Here is an 18,253-nt window from a genome sequence, read left to right on the forward strand (position 1 = left end):
CAGTTTTCAATCTAATTTTCTTTATAACCACATGAGATTTCACTTACCTCGGGCTGCATTTCCAAACCCTCCTGTTCACAGCGGAGACTGTAACTCCGACCAAAGCTGAACAAACAGTCAGCTGGGATCTTAATGTTTTCTGCATTTCCTTGTTGGGCAGCAACCTTCAAGAGAACACATTTATCATAGTGTGAATGATTAAGTGGCAAACTCTATCTATTTATAGAAATATTTAAAGTGATGGATGTTCTGCAAAATTCTATAGATGAGAATTACAGAATGTTTGATCAGCCCAGGATCCTACCAGGGAGAGCGGAAAGAAGAAAGAGAGTGGAAGTAGTAGTAGGTCATTGGTAACCAGTTAGCAGAGACCAGGACACCAGAACAGAGACAATATAGCAACTGGTGTCCAGTAAAGATAGACTACGTAGGTTGATGAGGTTGACAGTTCAGTTGGGTTCTGATCACAACCACAGCATGAAACACACATGTGTTCACTTTACCTCTTCTACAGGGACGTTCTTCTGCAGCAGAAACACATCAAGTATTGGAGAGCGGAGGAACAACAACACTTGGCCCTTTACTGTGGGTGAGAGCAACCTTTTAACAGGTCCCCAGATGAAGCTGAAGAGAGAGTGCTGAGCGACCTCCATGACCACATGAGTAACGGCAGCGGGTCGGTGCGCCATGACAGTCCACGAGCAGCACATACTGGAGCCGATAGTTTGCTTCGGGGTGGCAGGAAGGGACGTGGTGGGTGTAGCAGGGGTGGTCAAAACACCGCTAATGATGAGGGGGATAGCGGGGGTTGAAAAAAAGAGACAAGCATATGCTACTGGCAGGATCAACCAGGTAGCCCAGACGGAACGGGCATGCGCGTAGAGCTGCATGGTGGCGCCCGGTCGGGGGGTGGGGGGCACACTAGTGTCTAACCGACTAGTAAAATACTAAACGTTTAATAAATGAGTAGGCGGTTAAACGATTAAACGACTATCGCGCTCAAGATGGCGCTGTGCGAGCAGCAGCTGGTTACGGGAGCTCTCAACCCTATTTTCTTACTTTTCCTTTTATTCTATTGTAAATAGGCACTTTTTCTTATTTTTCCTTAAAGTGGGTGAAGCTTCGTGCAATCGTGCATATGGGAAACCCACTTTTATCACACTTTTATTCGGAGTTGTGCTGTTTTTTGTACTTTTTGGACTTGCTTCAAGAGAGCCCTCTGGACACAGCGGCGGCCGCTCTGAGGAACAAAGACGCTACACACGTCAGACTCTTCTCGGCTTCCGCAGCTCATCCTTTCTCTACGGAGAGGCCCCATGTCCCCGTGGAGATACGGAGGAAAAGAAGAGGCTGCAGAGGAGGACGGCGAAAGCGCAGGACTTATTTTCCCTCTATCATCATGGGGAACGTCCTCTCCATCACCAACAAGGTAGAGGAGCTGGCCACGCTGACGCGGCTGAAGAAGCATCATGTGTTTCACGGAGACGTGGCTGAATGGACATACACCGGACTCTGTGGTTTCCCTGAACGGTTTTACACTCGCGCGCGCAGACCGGAATGCAGTGGGAAGCGGCAAAAAGTCTGGGGGAGGACTGGCTGTGTACATGAATGAGCGGTGGTGTAACCCAGCAAACGTGCATGTGAAGGAACAGCTGTGCACGCGGGACTTGGAGATGCTTACGGTGGCGCTGCGGCTGTATTATCTACCGAGGGAGTTCTCGCATGTGATTGTGTTTTGCGTGTACATCCACCATCAGCTCATGCAGGGACAGCGTGTGAAAGACTCCACAGCGCCGTGAGCGAAGCCCAGAGCCGCCATCCCCGGGCGCTAGTGCTGCTCAGCGGAGACTTCAACCACGCCTCCCTCTCTGCCTTTCTCCCTACTTTCACACAGTATGTCACGTGTCACACGCGGGGCGACAAGACACTGGACTCACTGTATGTGAACGTGAAAGGCGCCTACACCGCTGCCCCCCTCCCCCCACTGGGCCGCTCGGACCACAACCTGGTTCATCTGCTCCCCCACTACACACCCAAGGTGAGAAGAGGACCTGTGCAGAAGAGGACTGTGAAGGCATGGACAGATGAGGCCAGTGAGAGACTCAGAGACTGTTTCCAGACCACTGACTGGAGCGTGCTCTACAGTCCTCATGGAGACGACATCGATGGCCTCACGCACTGCATCACAGACTACATCAGCTTCTGCGTGGACAGCACTGTGCCAACTCGGACGGTACGGTGCTTCTCCAACAACCACCCCTGGGTCACCCCTGAGCTCAAAGCCCTCCTGAACCAGAAGAAACGGGCTTTCATCTCAGGGGACAGAGAGGAGCAGAAGAGAGTGCAGCGTGAGCTCCAGTGGCGGATCAGAAGGGCCAAGAAGGACGATGGGAAGAGGCTGGAGGAGAAGCTGGTTCAGAACAACGCGCGGGACATGTGGAGAGGACTTAAGAACATTTCTGGACATGGACAGAGTGCCAGAGGGACAGCTGATGGAGACCAGCGCAGGGCGGATGAGCTGAACTGTTACTTTAACAGATTTGACTCTCCCCCCACCCCCTCTGCCCCCCTTCCTGCTCCCCCCTCTTCACACATCCCCAGCCCAGCAGACCCTCCCCTTCCTGCGACACCTTCACCGGCCCCCAATTCACCCTCACGGACTACTCCCACCCCCTGCAGCCCACCTCACTCCCCCCCTCACTCCCCCCTCTCCTTCACACCGGACCAGGTGAGGAGAGAGCTGAGGCGACTGAAGCAGAGGAAATCTGCAGGACCAGACGGCATCAGTCCCAGGCTGCTGAGGACCTGCTCGGACCAGCTCTGTGAGGTCCTCTGCCACCTCTACAACCTGAGCCTCAGCCTGGAGCGGGTCCCCGTCCTGTGGAAGACCTCCTGTGTGGTCCCAGTCCCTAAAACAGCTCACGCCAAGGAACTGGCCCACTACAGACCTGTCGCCCTCACCTCCCCCCTCATGAAGACCATGGAGAGGCTCCTCCTCCACTACCTCCGCTCAGTGGTGAGCTCCGACCTGGACCCGCTGCAGTTTGCCTACAGGCCCAACATGGGGGTAGAAGACGCCGTCATCTACCTGCTGCAGCGAGCGCTCACTCACCTGGAGAGCGCCGGCAGCGCTGTGAGAGTCATGTTCTTTGACTTCTCCAGCGCCTTCAACACCATCAGGCCGGCGCTGCTGCGGGGGAAGCTGGTGGACGCGGGAGTTGATGGACATCTCGCTGCCTGGACCACTGACTACCTCACTGACCGTCCACAGTACGTGCGGCTGCGTGGCTGTGAGTCAGAGGTGGTAGTCTGCAGCACGGGGGCGCCCCAGGGCACCGTCCTCTCGCCCTTCCTCTTCACCATCTACAGCTCGGACTTCACCTACAACACGGACAGCTGCCATCTCCAGAAGTTCTCCGATGACTCCGCCATTGTGGGCCGTGTGTCTGAGGGGAACGAGCTGGAGTATCGGTCGGTCATCATGGACTTTGTGGACTGGTGTGAGCGCAACCACCTGTGCCTCAACACCAGTAAGACGAAGGAGATGGTGGTCGACTTCAGGAGAAGGACACTCCCACATCCACCAGTGAACATCCAGGGGCAGGACATTGAAACAGTGGACAGTTTCAAGTACCTGGGTGTTCACCTCAACAATAAACTGGACTGGTCCCACAACACTGATGCTCTGTACAAGAAGGGCCAGAGTTGCCTCCACCTTCTGAGGAGGCTGAGGTTCTTCGGAGTGTGCAGACCTCTACTAAGGACTTTCTACGACACTGTGGTAGCCTCTGCTTTCCTCTACGCTGTCGTCTGCTGGGCCCCGGGCAGCACAGAGCGGGACATGAAGAGACTGAACAAGCTGACCAAGAGGGCCAGCTCTGTCCTGGGCTGCCCACTGGACTCTGTGATGGATGTGGGTGAGAGGAGGATGTTGACCAAGCTCTCATCCATCATGGACAACAGCTCCCACCCACTGCACCGGACTGTAGTGGAGCTGAGCAGCTCCTTTAGCACAAGACTCAGACACCCTCAGTGCAAGAAGGAGCGCTACCGCAGGTCCTTCATCCCCACTGCCATCAGACTGTATAACACTACTGTGTAGTTGTTATTATGTGCAATATTTATGATCTTGTTCTTGCACTTCTGTGACTTTTGCACTCCTCTGTTTTTTGTTTCTAAGAGCCCTGTAACAGTAAATTTCTCCTTTGTGAGATCAGTAAAGTCAATCTTATCTTATCCCTAGTTGGAACAGAGCAAAGATTTTGTCACGTCTAGTGGGACATGTGATGTACTGATGGAAGTCTCTCGGTGTGTGTTTTAGTGTGCAGTGGTCTCTGGATGACCTGATGGATAAACCCACAGGCATTTATTTCACTGGCCTTTGGACGGATATAGACAAGTTTCACAAATATCTGGGGAAATTTCTGAGGCAGATATGGAGGGCACAGTGAAACAGAAAGCAGTTCTAAGTCAGTAGTGCAGTTTCTCCAGGACAGTGTCAGATTTGCACCAGCGCTGTCCTTGTCCATTTGGAAGACCCACTTGAGCCCAAGCTTTCATTTGCTGGCTGATGTTGCTTCAATATTTCCACATAATGTTCTATCCTCTTGATGCCATCTATTTTGTGAAGTGCACCAGTCCCTCCTGCAGCAAAACACTCCCACAACATGGTGCTGCCACCCCCATGCTTCACAGTTGGGATGGTGTACTCAGGTCATCCTCAGCCAACATCTTCACAAGGTCGTTTGCTTTTGTTCTGGGGTTGATGAGCACATTTCCCTCCAAAACAATCCTAACCTTAACCAATCTCCATCTTGAGCAGTAGGATGGCTTGACATTCCCATGGTGTTGATCTGTGCATGTAATTGTTTGGACAGATAAACGTCAAACCACAGTAATCTGGAAATTGCACCCAAGGATGAACCACACCTGTGGAGGCCCACAAATGTCTTCCTGATGTCTTGGCTGATTTCTTTAGATTTTCTAATGTTGTCACACAAGGAAGCAGTCTGTTTGAGGTGTGCCTGAAAATACATCTTAATCTATCAAAAGCTTTCAAAGTCAGGACATCATCATCTTGAAGGAATAGCAATCTTAGTGAATGCAAACTTCTGATTGTGAAGAAAGTAAAAAAAATTCTCTAAAAAATAATCTCTTTCGTTATTCTGGCATTTAAAGATAATTTTAGTCATCTTAACTGACATCAAACAGGAGAAGCATTGCCAGATTTAATGTCAGATCGTGTAAATGAAAAAAAAGGGTTATGTGTCGTTTATACAGTGTAAGTAAACTTCTGGGTTCAACTGTCTGAATTTCTTGAGAAAGAAAAGGCTGGTAAACTCACAATGCTCAAAAGTATTATTCTCTACCAAAGAAAATGCTGCTCTTTACCTTCCTGAACAACTTGCTTGAAAAACAAGACTTTTCTTCCCTTACTTATCTTCATCACCATGTAAGACATTTTCATAAAGTATGATCAGCAGCTAGTTCAGCCTCAAACCAAAAACAAGCAGCTTCCTAGCAGTCCACCATTATATCCTCAGTACAGCTGCTTCTGCAGAGCTACATCTCTCCAGCCAACGTCACCTGGCTTTGGTCGGCCCATCTAACCAACTGGAGCAACTTTACACATTTGAAAGAACAAAATAATGATAATAATGTTACAGTGGTATGTTTCTCACTTTTTGTGAAGAATCCATGTTTCCTCCGTTGTTGAGCTCAGACTAAATGGCTGCCAACATTCCTCTGCTCCTCCGTCAGACTCTCCTCCTCCTGCCAATCACCTGTCACATCAAACACATCTTCATTAGGATACCACTCTATACACAAGTGTCAGAGTGTCCCATATGTTCATCAGCCAACACAGAGGACACATTTCAACTCAATACTTCACTTTTAGCTCTTTTCAGTTTCACCTAAAACTGATACAAATGAACTTAAACTGTTAAAAAATAATGAACATAGACAGAAAACAGACATGGAAAAAGAGAAAAAAGAGAACATAAAGATGCTACTGCAGGTGATTCAAGACAGGACTGCTGGTAGAAAACTGAGAATGAGAAGAACTTTGTCATTGCACACTTTCATATACAGTGAAATTTAATTTGAGCTGCCCTGCTTATGCTGTAAGTTAGTGAATGTATTTTACTGCTCAGTGTTCTGTTTAAAGGCAGCTCTCACGCTCTGTTCTTTGCACTCTCCCATAGTGTCTCCTCCCACTTTCAATGACAGGTGATTCTCATTGATGATTTTTCTCACAGTTTCTGCAGTTTCCCCACTTGAAAAAGGATGTTTCATCTACCCAGGGTTTGAGCAGGACTCCACTCATCAATCAGACAGTTGCTTTCTTTCTTTTCCCTCTTTTATTTTGCAGTGGTCGCAAATTCATGAGATACAGAGGTGGAAACTTCCATAAGTCCATACGTTTAGTTGATAGATTAAGGTGAAAACCTTTAAACAGAACACAAAAGGACAATGTTCACATTACTGCATTCAGCAAAGAGTAACCATTCCTCATGGACATTTTCACCACATTGGCAAATGCTGCTCCACTCAATTTATGTTTGTCAGCCTCAACACCACATAAACTGAAGCGACAAATCATGGCATGAGCAATATTCAACCCAATACTATACCACACATGAATTTATCTGCATTTTAAAGAGTTGATTTTGAATCACAGTTTAACACATTACTCCTAAAATTTGTATCAAAATTTTAACCATTTTATACTTTTTACTTCATGGTTTTAAAATTATTTAAAGTGCATAAAGTGCTTTTAAAGTGCAATCCTTTCCAGATCCAATAAATAAATAAAGGGTATCGTAAAAACCCACCATTACAAACAGGATGAATTCACTGGTCTTAGCTGGAACCCTCTAATTAGCACCAATTAGCCTGCAATCTTATTTTCAACTGAATAATTACAAAACACATGGCAATTATTGGTAAACAGACAAAGTTGACAGCCGATCTCCGTTACTAATGCTAATGCTAACAGATACTGCAGTGGCACACATCGGCAGCTTAAACAGTCTTTTAGAGTCTCCAGAATTCTGCTCTTACCGGCTGAAACCCGGATTTTGGAGATGAAGGCAATCCTGCACAGTTTGCCGCAGATCTTGATGCTTTCCCAACAGAAACTCACGGACACTTTGTTTGAACTCGGTCATTCATTCTCAGTTCCCATAGTCTATGTCAGTTCCTCCGTGCTGCGTGTGTCCCCTTTGATGCCGCCGGTGGCAAACCTGCAGCCGCAGATTGGTTCCGCCCCAGCTGAGTGTAGGACCTGTGCCTAAATGCTTCTCCTTTGAGTTCTCAGCTCCTTCCAGTTTGACTTGACACGTCGACTGCTTTGCACACTGTGTCACCTGTACCTTCAGAGCTCTGAATAAAAGAACAAAAGGATTAATTGCAAAGAACAAAAAGGTTTTGCCTCCACAGCAGCTTGTTATGAAAATGATTGTATTTGATGATTGAATGTTCTTATTCATTGTAATACTGTGTGATGTGTGCTAAAAGAGGAACAAGGACACGAGCTATCATCAATATTATTTCATCTTACATGTCTAATTTTAAAAAAAAATGACATTATATAAATATGCACTACTGTTCAAAAGTTTGAGGTCACTTAGAAATGTCCTTTTTCTTGAAATCAGTTTTTCCTGCAGATAAATCAGATTGGTTTGACAAATTAAATGAAGCAGTTTATTATTATTATAATTATTATTATTATTATAACCTTTACTTAACCAGGTTTGTCCCATTGAGATCCAAGATCTCTTTTACAAGAGAGACCTGGCCAAGATTGGCAGCACATAAAGTTTCAACACGTTACAAATACAGTTAAAAAATACAAATGACATAGAATTTACAATTGGATTTTTAAAAACTTGGTTAAAAGAGTTCAAAAGGATTAGTCAAACACTTCAGTTAAATTGGACATTTGCACTCCTGAAGCCTGGGTGTCATGGAGTTTATCATAGACTTAAAACATTCAGAGAAACCAAACTTTGGAGTTTGAGCTCTGATTGCAAAGTGTTCCATGTACTTGGAGCAGAAAGTCTAAAAGCTTTCTTCCCCATTTCTGTTCTGACCTTAGGAACAGTAAAATGTAAGAAGTCCTGAGATCGGAGACTGTAGGACCTATTAGATGGAATTAAAAGGAGTGATAAATAAGATGGAGTCATCTGAAGAATGGCCTTGTAAATCAGCACAGACCAATGGCCAAGCCGGCACACAAATAATGAAGGCCAGTTTACTTTACCGTATAAGACACAATGATGAGTTGAAACTCCACAGTTTGTCATAAACCTCAGAGCACCATGATACACACAATCCAGCATGTGGAGGCATTGATCGGAGGCATTCATATACAACACATCACCATAATCAATAATCGGAAGAAAAGTTGACTCTGCCAGTTTCTGTTTCACTCTAAAAGAAAAGCAAGACTTATTTCTAAAATAAAATCCAAGTAAAAGCTTCAGTCTCTTTACAGTGTGTTGAATATGTGCCTTAAAGGACAGGATTAAATTCTGAGGTTCAGACCCTCCAGTATTACTGATCATAGAGGGAAACTAACATGTTGAAATATGAAGGTTTCATTTAAATATTAGTATTAAAACTATCACAAATAGGAATAAAATGGCCAAGAAATGGATAACGCAACCAGAAATCTGCATAAAATGACCAAAATGTGAGACAGAACTACCACAAATATGAAGTAAATGACCAAAATATGAGATAAAACGACCACAAAAATAAAAAAAAATGACCGAAATATGCCTCATAACCGCAACAAATATGAAAAATTACAAAAATATGACTCAAAACTATCACAAATATTGTTAATCTTGGTTGATTGGTTGATGCTGTATCAGTATTGTTATTGATTATTGATGGTTGCAGGGACAGAGGTTTGTGTGTGAGTCTCTGCTGCCATCTAGTGGTGGATCAACAACATGACTTTTCCCAGATTGAATCCCAGAGAGTCCTGACTTGTTAGTTGGATCAGAGAGACTTCCAGTGAGATGGAGCTCTGAGCAGCAACACTTTCCTGAAATCTTCAAAGGCTCCCTCTTAGTTTGTTTCATCTGAAGTTTAGTCTAAATAAATGAAGTGTAGGACTTTGAACAGAAAGGAGACTCATTTTCTCTTCCTTTGTGGATGTTTGGATCACCACAACTCATTGGTACCAGGAAGAAAATCCTAGAAGCTGTCAGTCTGCTCACAGACAGGTTTGATATCCAGGAAAAACACATGGAAGAGCTGAGCAGAAAAATGGAGGAAAAGTGCAGCCTGGTAGCAGTGATGAGAGAGGAGGTTACCGAATACAAGAAGAAAAGAGTGGAGCTGGAAGAACAGGTGGGAAAAGTGCAGAAAGAAGTGAAGACGCTGACTGAGAAATGACACCAACAAGAAACTCTATTAGAAGAGAATTTAGAAGCAAACACCAACTGATCATATTTTAGTGAATTATGTTCCTGACCAATGGTTGGATAGACTCCCTACCAAACATGTGGAGCACAAATACAATCAAAACCTTTGGCTCAAATGGAGACATAATAATCCTCATTTCAGACAGTTTTCATGGATCAGGCCTCATGGAAGCTGTAAATGAAGAACAGATCTGTGGCTGACAACTCTAGAAATGTTCAAATGTGTCTGTCAGACTGAAATGTGAGCGGCTCCTTCTACTGATCCCTGTGGAATTACTGTTCCATTAATGCCTGAAACAGGAAGAACATTTAGACAGAAATACTGGAAATTCAACGCTGATTTCTGAAAAGCTGAGCAGAACTGTAGTATGGAGAGAAAAATCTGATCTTCAGTTCACCCTCGTGTCGTCCTGAGGCTCAGATTGACCAGTTTTAAAGTTTGAAAATGTGGAAAAAAATAAAATATTTCCAAAGTGAAACTTCTGAGGTCCACATCTGAACATTTTTGGGGAAATTTTTGAACATTTTTTTGGTGGAAAAAAAAGGGAAAAGTTAGACCAAAATCCAAAATCCAGTAAATTCTCTGGATTTTGGTTGATTTTTATGTGAATATTCTTAAAGAAAATATTAAAAGTTTTACTGATAGATTTGGAATCACTTTAGATATTTTTAGGATTTTTTGGAAGATTTTTACTCATTTAAAAAAATATTTACAAGAATTTTCCTGCCAAACATGGTGAATTCTTTATAAAAAAAAACATTTACAGGGCTTAAAGTTTTCCAGCGCATGGAAGTGTACCATTTCAAAAATTTCATCCATCTCCGTCCTGAAGGCTCCAAGCATGTGCGTCATTGTGCATTCAGTTGCTCCGCTTTAATCAATCAAACTCCAAATCCTACATTAAAAAATATACACCTTCTGTCCAGGCATGCGGCTTTCTGATAGAACTTTTATACAATTACAGTTTTCTAACTGCGAGTGCGCATCGACTGCTGGGCCACGATATGCTGCCCCCTCTTGGTTCGGCATCGTCAGTGCTGCTGAGCCGCTGATAAGAAATAACAGTATTCCACAAACAAAATCCAAATTTGCAAAATTTGTTGGTGTTTTTTGTAATTATATTTAAAGGGAATTACTGGAAACACATTGATATATATTGCATATTATTTATTTTATTTCTGCTTGGACTGTATACCCATTCCACACGTGTCCCAGCCCTGTGGCTGCCTGGTCTCTCCAGAGCGCACGGAGCTCCAATCTGTGAGTGGTGCGGTGAAGAATCGAGCAGCTGATCACTGGTCAGTAGCGTTGGAGCTCGTGTTTAGCCCAAAGACGCAGATACTAAAGTTTGCTCAGACTTTGTGTGACAGAGGAGAGAGGACGTGTCTCTGCTGATTAACAAAGAGAGCAGCCGCTGCTGATCCCTGAGCCGCGGGGTGTTGACTCGCCCCATTGGCTTAAGTGGCGATGCGCGTGCACGCCCCACAGTCCCCATGGTTTCGCCACAAAATAAAAACAAACGGGCTTATGTATTGAATTTTAAAAAGTAACAAAAACAGAAGTTGTTGATTTTGTTTGATTTCTTAATCTTTAAACATTTTCTATGTGTGTTACAACGGCAAAAGGAAAAAAGGAAACAGCTATTTAGTTTGCTGGCTTTTATTTTGAAAGGAAAAAAATCAAAGATCAAGCCATAGGGATTTGTCCCATTATTTTCCTCAGAACATCTGTTTAGTTAAATATGCACAGACTGAATGTAGCTTAGGTGATATGAACCTTTTTTATTTGAGGACATATAGGATGTTTGTAATAATGAGTTAAATAGCTCTCAGCAGATTTTCTGACCTTATGCATCCCAATGATGTCTAGCCACAAACAAAAAATCTCCAATCTCAAGCAAATATTGTTAGTAAGAACAGAATGAACGTATGGGTTGTGTGAAATGAATAATGGATAGATAGTTAAATAAGAATGTTCTTAGGCTGCTTTCACCGTTTTTTCTTCCCAAAATATAGATAAAAAATAGAAACATTTAAATTGAAAGCCAACTGAACAAATTATACAGTGAATACATTTTTTCCCTTACCAAAAACAAACAAAATGTGTGTCAGTTCAAATTGAAAATCAAATGATTTAAACTAATCACACAGATTATTGAGGTGTATCAAATGAGCAGTTACTAACATGTATGTGTGGTTATGTGCTACAGAGGGCTTCTTAATCAGATCTGTGTGAGAAATGGGCTGACTCCAGAAGAAAAGGCCAGAGTAGAAGTTCTTCAGCATGAGCAGTCCATTGCTGCCAGGACCCAGATAAACCAGCTCAGGAAGGCCCGAATTTCTTTGCTAGTTACAGAGTTTGAGAGAGTCAGCGTCATGATCAACTTATTCAGAGGAATCTTATATTGTGAGGCAATAACTAAAATTGCATTAAAGAGTTAATACTAGTACTTTTATTACCTGCTTAAATACAAAGTTGGTAAAGCAAGTGACATATGACAGTTTATTCTCTTGTAGTGTTCCAGAGAATATTGAACAAGTTAATTCTGTTGTCTGTGTTTTGCAGTTTATTTCCACAAACAACATTTTGAACAACATGTTAAAAAGAAAATGTTCAGAAAATTCACAAAAAAAGAAAAAAAAGAAAAAAGAAATGACTTTTTCCAACAGTATTCTCCAAGCACTTAATATTCTCTTGAGACTGACACTTGAGATAATGTTGTAAGTAAAAATTGTGCCTTATGAAGGAAAGCAGCAGAGTTTTGTAGCAGTTTTGTTGTGGTTGGTGTTGTTTTGAGTTCTTGTTAAATCTACTGAAGAGATCAAAATTATTAAAAGTTATTAATAATACATGTACTTGGTTTTCATGATTTTTCCCCTTTACACTAAAATAAATCTTTGCAATTATAGTGATGTGGTATTGAAACATCAACACAAAAAAAATCTGACTTGGGGCACTTTCTAAAATGTCTTAAGTTTTGGCCGAGTAAGGTTTTACATTTGAGCAACAATAAAATAGTGGGATCATAATGGGCATTATTTCCACCAGATGACCTCATATTTGCTCTGAATTAATAGAATCTCATATATATTGTGTTTTAGTGCGTTTTAAAACACATTTAAATACGTTTATTGACACTATAAATTCAATCTTAGAAGTTCAGGCTCAGGATTTTTTCTCACTTTAAGCCCTGCATTTAAATAAAACTTTGAAGGAATTATTGTAATATTCTTCCTGAAGGTTTTACACATTTTCATAAATTTGGTGAATTTTTTGCTGAATTTTTGGATTTTTTCAGAGCAGGAAACAATATTTGTGGTGAATGAAGACAACAGGAGGGTTAAAGTCAGATGATGGCGTTGGTTCTTCTGGAAGTAAATGTGAATTTTTCCAACATAAAGCGAGAGAAAACTCAGTAGATTGTGGTCAAAGAATGTGTCAGAAAGCAAAAGAATGAGAAAGACAGTTGATGAATGATATGAATGAGTGTTGTAAAATGAATGTGTTCTCTGAGAGGAAGAAAGAAGAAGTGATTGGGTTCCAATCTAAAGGAGATGAATTGGATTGGAATAAAGCACCAGGTGCATTTCTAGCATCCAGAGCTAAATGGATGGAAGATGGGGAGAAAAACAGTTCCTATTTCAGTGGATGAGAGAGAAATGCAATCAGCCTCTAAATGTTGATGATCAAACTGGGAGCAATCCAGAAGAAAGAGCAGATGAAAGATTTAGATTCTATCAGCATTTACATTCAGCAGCTTTTTCTTTCAAAGTCAAAGCATTTCTTCCTCAGACTGACTTTAAAAGCACGTGTTTGGAGAGATTGATAGAGCTGGAATGAAAATGTCTTTGGGGAAATCAGCGGCTCCAGATGGACTTACAACCAACTTTGATCCGTTTTTCTGGGCTCATATTAGAGAAGGACTGTTTGAAGCATTCAAAGAAGCTTTCAATCAGGGAGTCACACTCATTTTAGTTCAGGTTCCACATTTAGCCCAGTTTGATCTCAAGTGGGCCGGACCGCTTTTTACTACAAAAGTCAGATTCAAAAAGACAAAAAATGAGACAAAAACCAGACAAAATATTGTGAAAATGAGACACAAAATGTTAAAATTGAGACAAACGACACGAAATAAAAAAAGAGCCAAAAAAAATTAGACAAACAAGTTACAAAGCAGCAAAAAAATGGATAAACGACACAAACGAGACAGAAATACACAAAACAGCACGCACAACAACGAATAAAGCAAAACACAAAATGACAGAAATAAGAGAAAAACACAAGCGAGACAAAAAGAAAACACAACACGACAAAAACGAGAAACAGAACATGAGATGAACGACAAGTCAGACAAAAAAAGACAAAAAAACAACAGAAACAGACAAAATATTCCAAAAATGAGACACAAAAGGACAAAAGAACAATGTAGTGTTTGACTTTGTGATCATGGTCTATAAATGATTTTAAATGGATACTTTGACTCATTTCCAATCTGCAGTTCATGTCTTCTCTGGAATTTGGACACTTTGATGATGATTGATGGATTGTGCTCATTTGGTAGAGGATGCTGCTTTTACACTCTTTCTACATTCATTGAAAGCTTCTGACGAGCTTCAGCACCACTTTATTTGACATTCACTGCATTATTTTGGATGGAAAATTCATTCATATGCTCTCAATGTTGTCCAGCAGAATTCCTTCAATGTGGAACTACTAGAAGATGAGATGTTAACAGGAGCAAACACCAAGGAGACCCATCAGTCCTCTGCTGTTTATTATTCGCTCTGGATATCAACCCTCCTGTTGGCTTCATTTACGGCACCAAAAAACAGGAAAAAAAATCCAGAAATTCAGCAAAAAAATTCACCACATTTATGAAAATGTGCAAAAACCTTCAGGAAGAAAATTCCAATAATTCCTTAAAAGTTTTATTTAAAAAAAAACAAAAAAACAAAATCCCCCTAATTTGGCAGGAAAATTCTTGTAAATATTTTTAAAAAATGAGTAAAAACTTTCCCCAAAAAAGTCCTAAAAATATCTAAAGTGATTCCATATTTATCAGTAAAACTTCTGATATTTTCTTTAAGAACATTTACATAAAAATCAACCAAAATCCAGAGAATTTAATGGATTTTGGTTGATTTTTATGTGAATCTTCTTTAGAAACATTTCTTCTTTTTCCACCAGAAAATGTTCAAAAATTTCCTAAAAATGTTAAAATGTGGACATCAGGGGCCTGTTTCACGAAGCAAGTTCAAGAAACTCTGAGTTTCTTCCGCAACTCTGAGTTGATCTACTCTGAGATAGAAAACTCTGAGTTTTCGGTTTCACAACGGCCAGTTTGTGTTGGTTTAATCAACTCGGAGTAGTTTGACCCGGAGTCAAGCGCGTGCACCGCAACTCTGAAAAGACAGCATCAATGGAACCCCGATTCGACGAGTCACCATGGAAACGGGGAAGCGAAAGGCTGCGTTTTTGAACTGGAAGTTTTTAACGCGCTCATATTGCGAGTTTGAACACGTTTTTAGAAAGAAGTGCAACACCGCTGCAGCTGCAAAAGAGAGAGAGACGGCGTGGAGAACAGCCCGGATCAATGCGTAAGTTTAAATGTAGTCCTTTGTAATCGTAATAATATTACAGGGAATAACTGTCTGAACGGTAGAATATGAAGTTATTTCATTTAGGGGAAATCCCGACGGGGCAGCAGCTTAAGATGAAATATAAAAACATTGTTCAAACAGGTCAGACCTCGGCATTATCTCATGGAGGTACTTCATGTTGATCATGTTTTACATTGTAAAGTAGCCTAAATATTAAGTGGCTGTTTGACTGTGCAGTTGTTTTATCCACACAGCCTAAATGTCTGCATCCATATCATGTTCTGTTAAATAATTAAGCCTATTTAAACTAACACAGACTTCTGCTCAGCCAACAGAAAGAAAGTAGATGCCTGTAAAACGGCCTGTAAAATGTCATGGATGTACATATATATATATATATATATATATGATTATTTAGTTCTCTTTTGTGTCTTTTTTGTCTTTTGGCTCCTCCTTCACAGCACAACAGACCTTGTAATTGTAAGTAAGCAACACTCCACAGATTTCTCCAAATGGTAGTTTAAGTTTACTGAAACATGTCACTGATCTAGGATGAAGAGGATGAAACTGTGTCTGCTGCCTTTACAGAGGGGGATCCAGAAAGGCATACAGAGGTATGTAACTGATAGTTCTCTTCTCATTCACATTTTGGGTGGAATATAGAGTGTGACATTTAGCCTACACTGAAGTGTTGCACATTCTCATCCTTTTTAACAGAGCATGGCTGGACAGCAGCAGGATGGTTCCTCAGCTTCCACTGCACAGACTGACACAGTGAGATGGATGTTCAGGAAACACCAGAGCTTCATTCTGTGGAATTCATGTGCAACTGTAAAATTGAATGTCCTCTATGTATTCCCAGTTATCAGTAAAACAGATTTACAAACTGTATTTGCTGAGAAGAATCCAAAAAACAGATTAGGAGGACAGATCTGGAAATTGAAATACTGGAGCACAAGTTAGAGGTGGTGATGGTCACAGGTGAATTATGTTAACTACTGGAACATGAACTGAACTGTTTATTTGTAGGAAATAAAGAAGAGCAAATGAAATGTGTATCATGTCTTTATTTGCTGTGGTGGTGATGATGGTGACTTAAACTCTAAAGTGATTATTGCATACGGTGTCTCTGACTGCTCTGCTGTCCTGGATAGCTGCAGGTGGATGGGCTCATCATCTGGGTCTTCAGTTTGTAGGGCAGGGTGTTGCTCTCCTCTAATAGTAATATTATGAAGAACAACACATGCCACAGTAATATCACAGGCCCTCTCAGGGGTCACCCTGAGGAGACGTAGGCTCTGGAAACGGGCTTTCAGCAGGCCTATGGTCATCTCCACCCAGGCTCTGGTCCTGCAGTGAGTCCGGTTGAAGTTCTGTTGGGGGCCTGGTTCAGGGTCAGGGTATGAGGTCATCAGCCTGGGTTGTCATGGTAACCCCTGTCACCCAGCAGAAGGTCATCAAACTCTCCTGTAATGTATAGTGGATACATCAGAGTATATTAAAGGAGGGAGACAAGAGAATTCTATTGTGAAAATCTTTATGCTGCTGACCATGCTGCAGTCTGTTGCTCAGGTTAGACTCTCCATAAATCCTGGAGTCATGAACAGACCCAGACCACGTGGCCTCCACATAGAAATGATGTATGCAGCATCACATATGATCTGGACAGTGCAGAGAATGACAGATGTTGAACTATGATGCAGTCTTTAACATTTAGAAACAGTAGTCAGTCTACCTGTAGCCTACCTGCACATTTATGCTGTGAATGGACTTCCTGTTCATGATGTGAGGGAGCTGTGATGGGGATGTGTGTGCATCTATGCAGCCAATCACACAGAAAACTTTTCTGAATGTCCTGCATACAGTTGCCTTACTCTGCATCTCCGACATTATATAAAAACTTCCATTTGCAAAGAACCGCAGCGCAACACACAATATCTGCTGAATGTGAGAGCATGACTGGTTGGTAATGTAAATGTAAGGACGGATTAGGTTGTTTATGTAGATTATGGGTTTAAAACGATTACGAAACGGTACCGCTAAACCAATAATTGTCCGGAAATGCGAGAACATTTATGCTCGGTCTGATAACAATCTACCAACAAATATTTAATTATCTGTGCAGTAATGCTGCTCCTTTATCCACTGGATCGTTAATAAAAGCTGTTCTACGCCAAAACTCGCTCGCTTACTGACTGAATGAATGAGGAAATGAAACAGCGTGTGGCTGAAAGAGGGCGGAGATGGAGAGAAACTGGAGGTTTTCTCAGATAAACCTGCTGGCGAGCAGGTTCAAGTCATAGAGTCTGTTACTGCGGTAACTGACCGAGAGTTGAAGTTACCCCTCTTTGTGAAACAGGCTCGAGTTACCCCTCTGTCTCAGGGTTAAGTTACCTCGCTTCGTGAAACGGAAAACTCTGAGTTTCCCTCATTTCCGGGTTAAGAAACTCAGAGTTTTTAGTGAACCTGCTTCGTGAAACAGGCCCCAGAAGTTTCACTGTGAAAATATTTATTATTTTCCACATTTTCAAACTTTAAAATGACACGAGGGTTAAAATAATGAAACTCTAAAAGCATTTAATAAGGACACAGCAGATGATCCAACATTATTTTAAAGCTGTGTGTATTTTCCAGAAGCCTCAGGGTTTGATTGAAACTAAACGTGAGATCTGATCAGGCGTAAACTAACCATGACGTCACCCGTTGGTTTCAACGGCGAGAAAATGAAGCCCGGATTTTGCTACTTCCTGGTCGCCGTTTTGGATTTTTTGGAGCCAGTGACGTAAAAAGCGTCATCAAACAGGCTGGACTGGAGAGCAACTAGGGGCAGGATTGGCTGAGGACTCTCTTATCCCGCCCACGTTTTACCGCAGAGGCTTCTGTTGCTGTCCATCAAGTATAGCCACGCCCCCTGGATCCGCCAACTTTAACGATTTATTTAAAATTCAGTATTGATTTATTTTAAGATCGGCCACCTGATCTCTCATTTTGACCATGAAAACTAACGGGAAAAAATCCTGAGCTGGAGAACATCAGTCTATCAAATTTTATTTTTTCCAAAAATGAATTGGGGTCTATGGAGCAAAAGCTTCTTAGAGCCAACCCTAGCGGACGGCGGGATATTGCAAGTTTTTGACACTTCCGGGTTGGCTTCAGTTCTGGAGCCAGATGCTACGTCCACTATATATACAGTCTATGGATCTGATCCATTC

The 18,253-nt window shown here is 42.0% G+C and overlaps 1 protein-coding gene and 2 long non-coding RNA genes across 35 annotated transcripts in view; 1 reads left to right on the forward strand and 2 right to left on the reverse strand.

Moving 5' to 3' along the window:
- Positions 1-18,253, reverse strand: part of LOC127533427 (gastrula zinc finger protein XlCGF26.1-like) — a 277,821-nt gene that overhangs the window by 62,364 nt on the left and 197,204 nt on the right. For 6 of the 33 annotated variants that reach the window (XM_051946486.1, XM_051946488.1, XM_051946485.1 and 3 more), the window contains one exon: positions 5,682-5,783. The exons of 16 other annotated variants lie outside the window; for them this stretch is intronic. In XM_051946486.1, the coding sequence (XP_051802446.1) occupies positions 5,682-5,699 (18 nt within the window). In that variant the 5' untranslated portion in view covers positions 5,700-5,783. Of the gene's footprint in view, positions 1-47; positions 165-503; positions 2,534-5,681; positions 5,784-6,180; positions 6,451-7,065; positions 7,255-18,253 lie in introns of those variants that run through there. 11 more of the 33 variants (XR_007941189.1, XR_007941187.1, XM_051946487.1 and 8 more) reach the window with 11 other exon arrangements.
- On the forward strand, positions 14,793-16,093 carry LOC127533459 (uncharacterized). Its single transcript, XR_007941197.1, has 4 exons — positions 14,793-15,038; positions 15,503-15,521; positions 15,593-15,655; positions 15,759-16,093. It is a non-coding gene; the product is annotated as an uncharacterized LOC127533459 (long non-coding RNA).
- Positions 16,093-17,017, reverse strand: LOC127533471 (uncharacterized). Its single transcript, XR_007941209.1, has 2 exons — positions 16,592-17,017; positions 16,093-16,508 (listed from the first exon to the last, which is right to left on the reverse strand). It is a non-coding gene; the product is annotated as an uncharacterized LOC127533471 (long non-coding RNA).

This window comes from Acanthochromis polyacanthus, chromosome 3, assembly GCF_021347895.1.
Source record: "Acanthochromis polyacanthus isolate Apoly-LR-REF ecotype Palm Island chromosome 3, KAUST_Apoly_ChrSc, whole genome shotgun sequence".
Lineage (NCBI taxonomy): Eukaryota > Metazoa > Chordata > Actinopteri > Pomacentridae > Acanthochromis > Acanthochromis polyacanthus.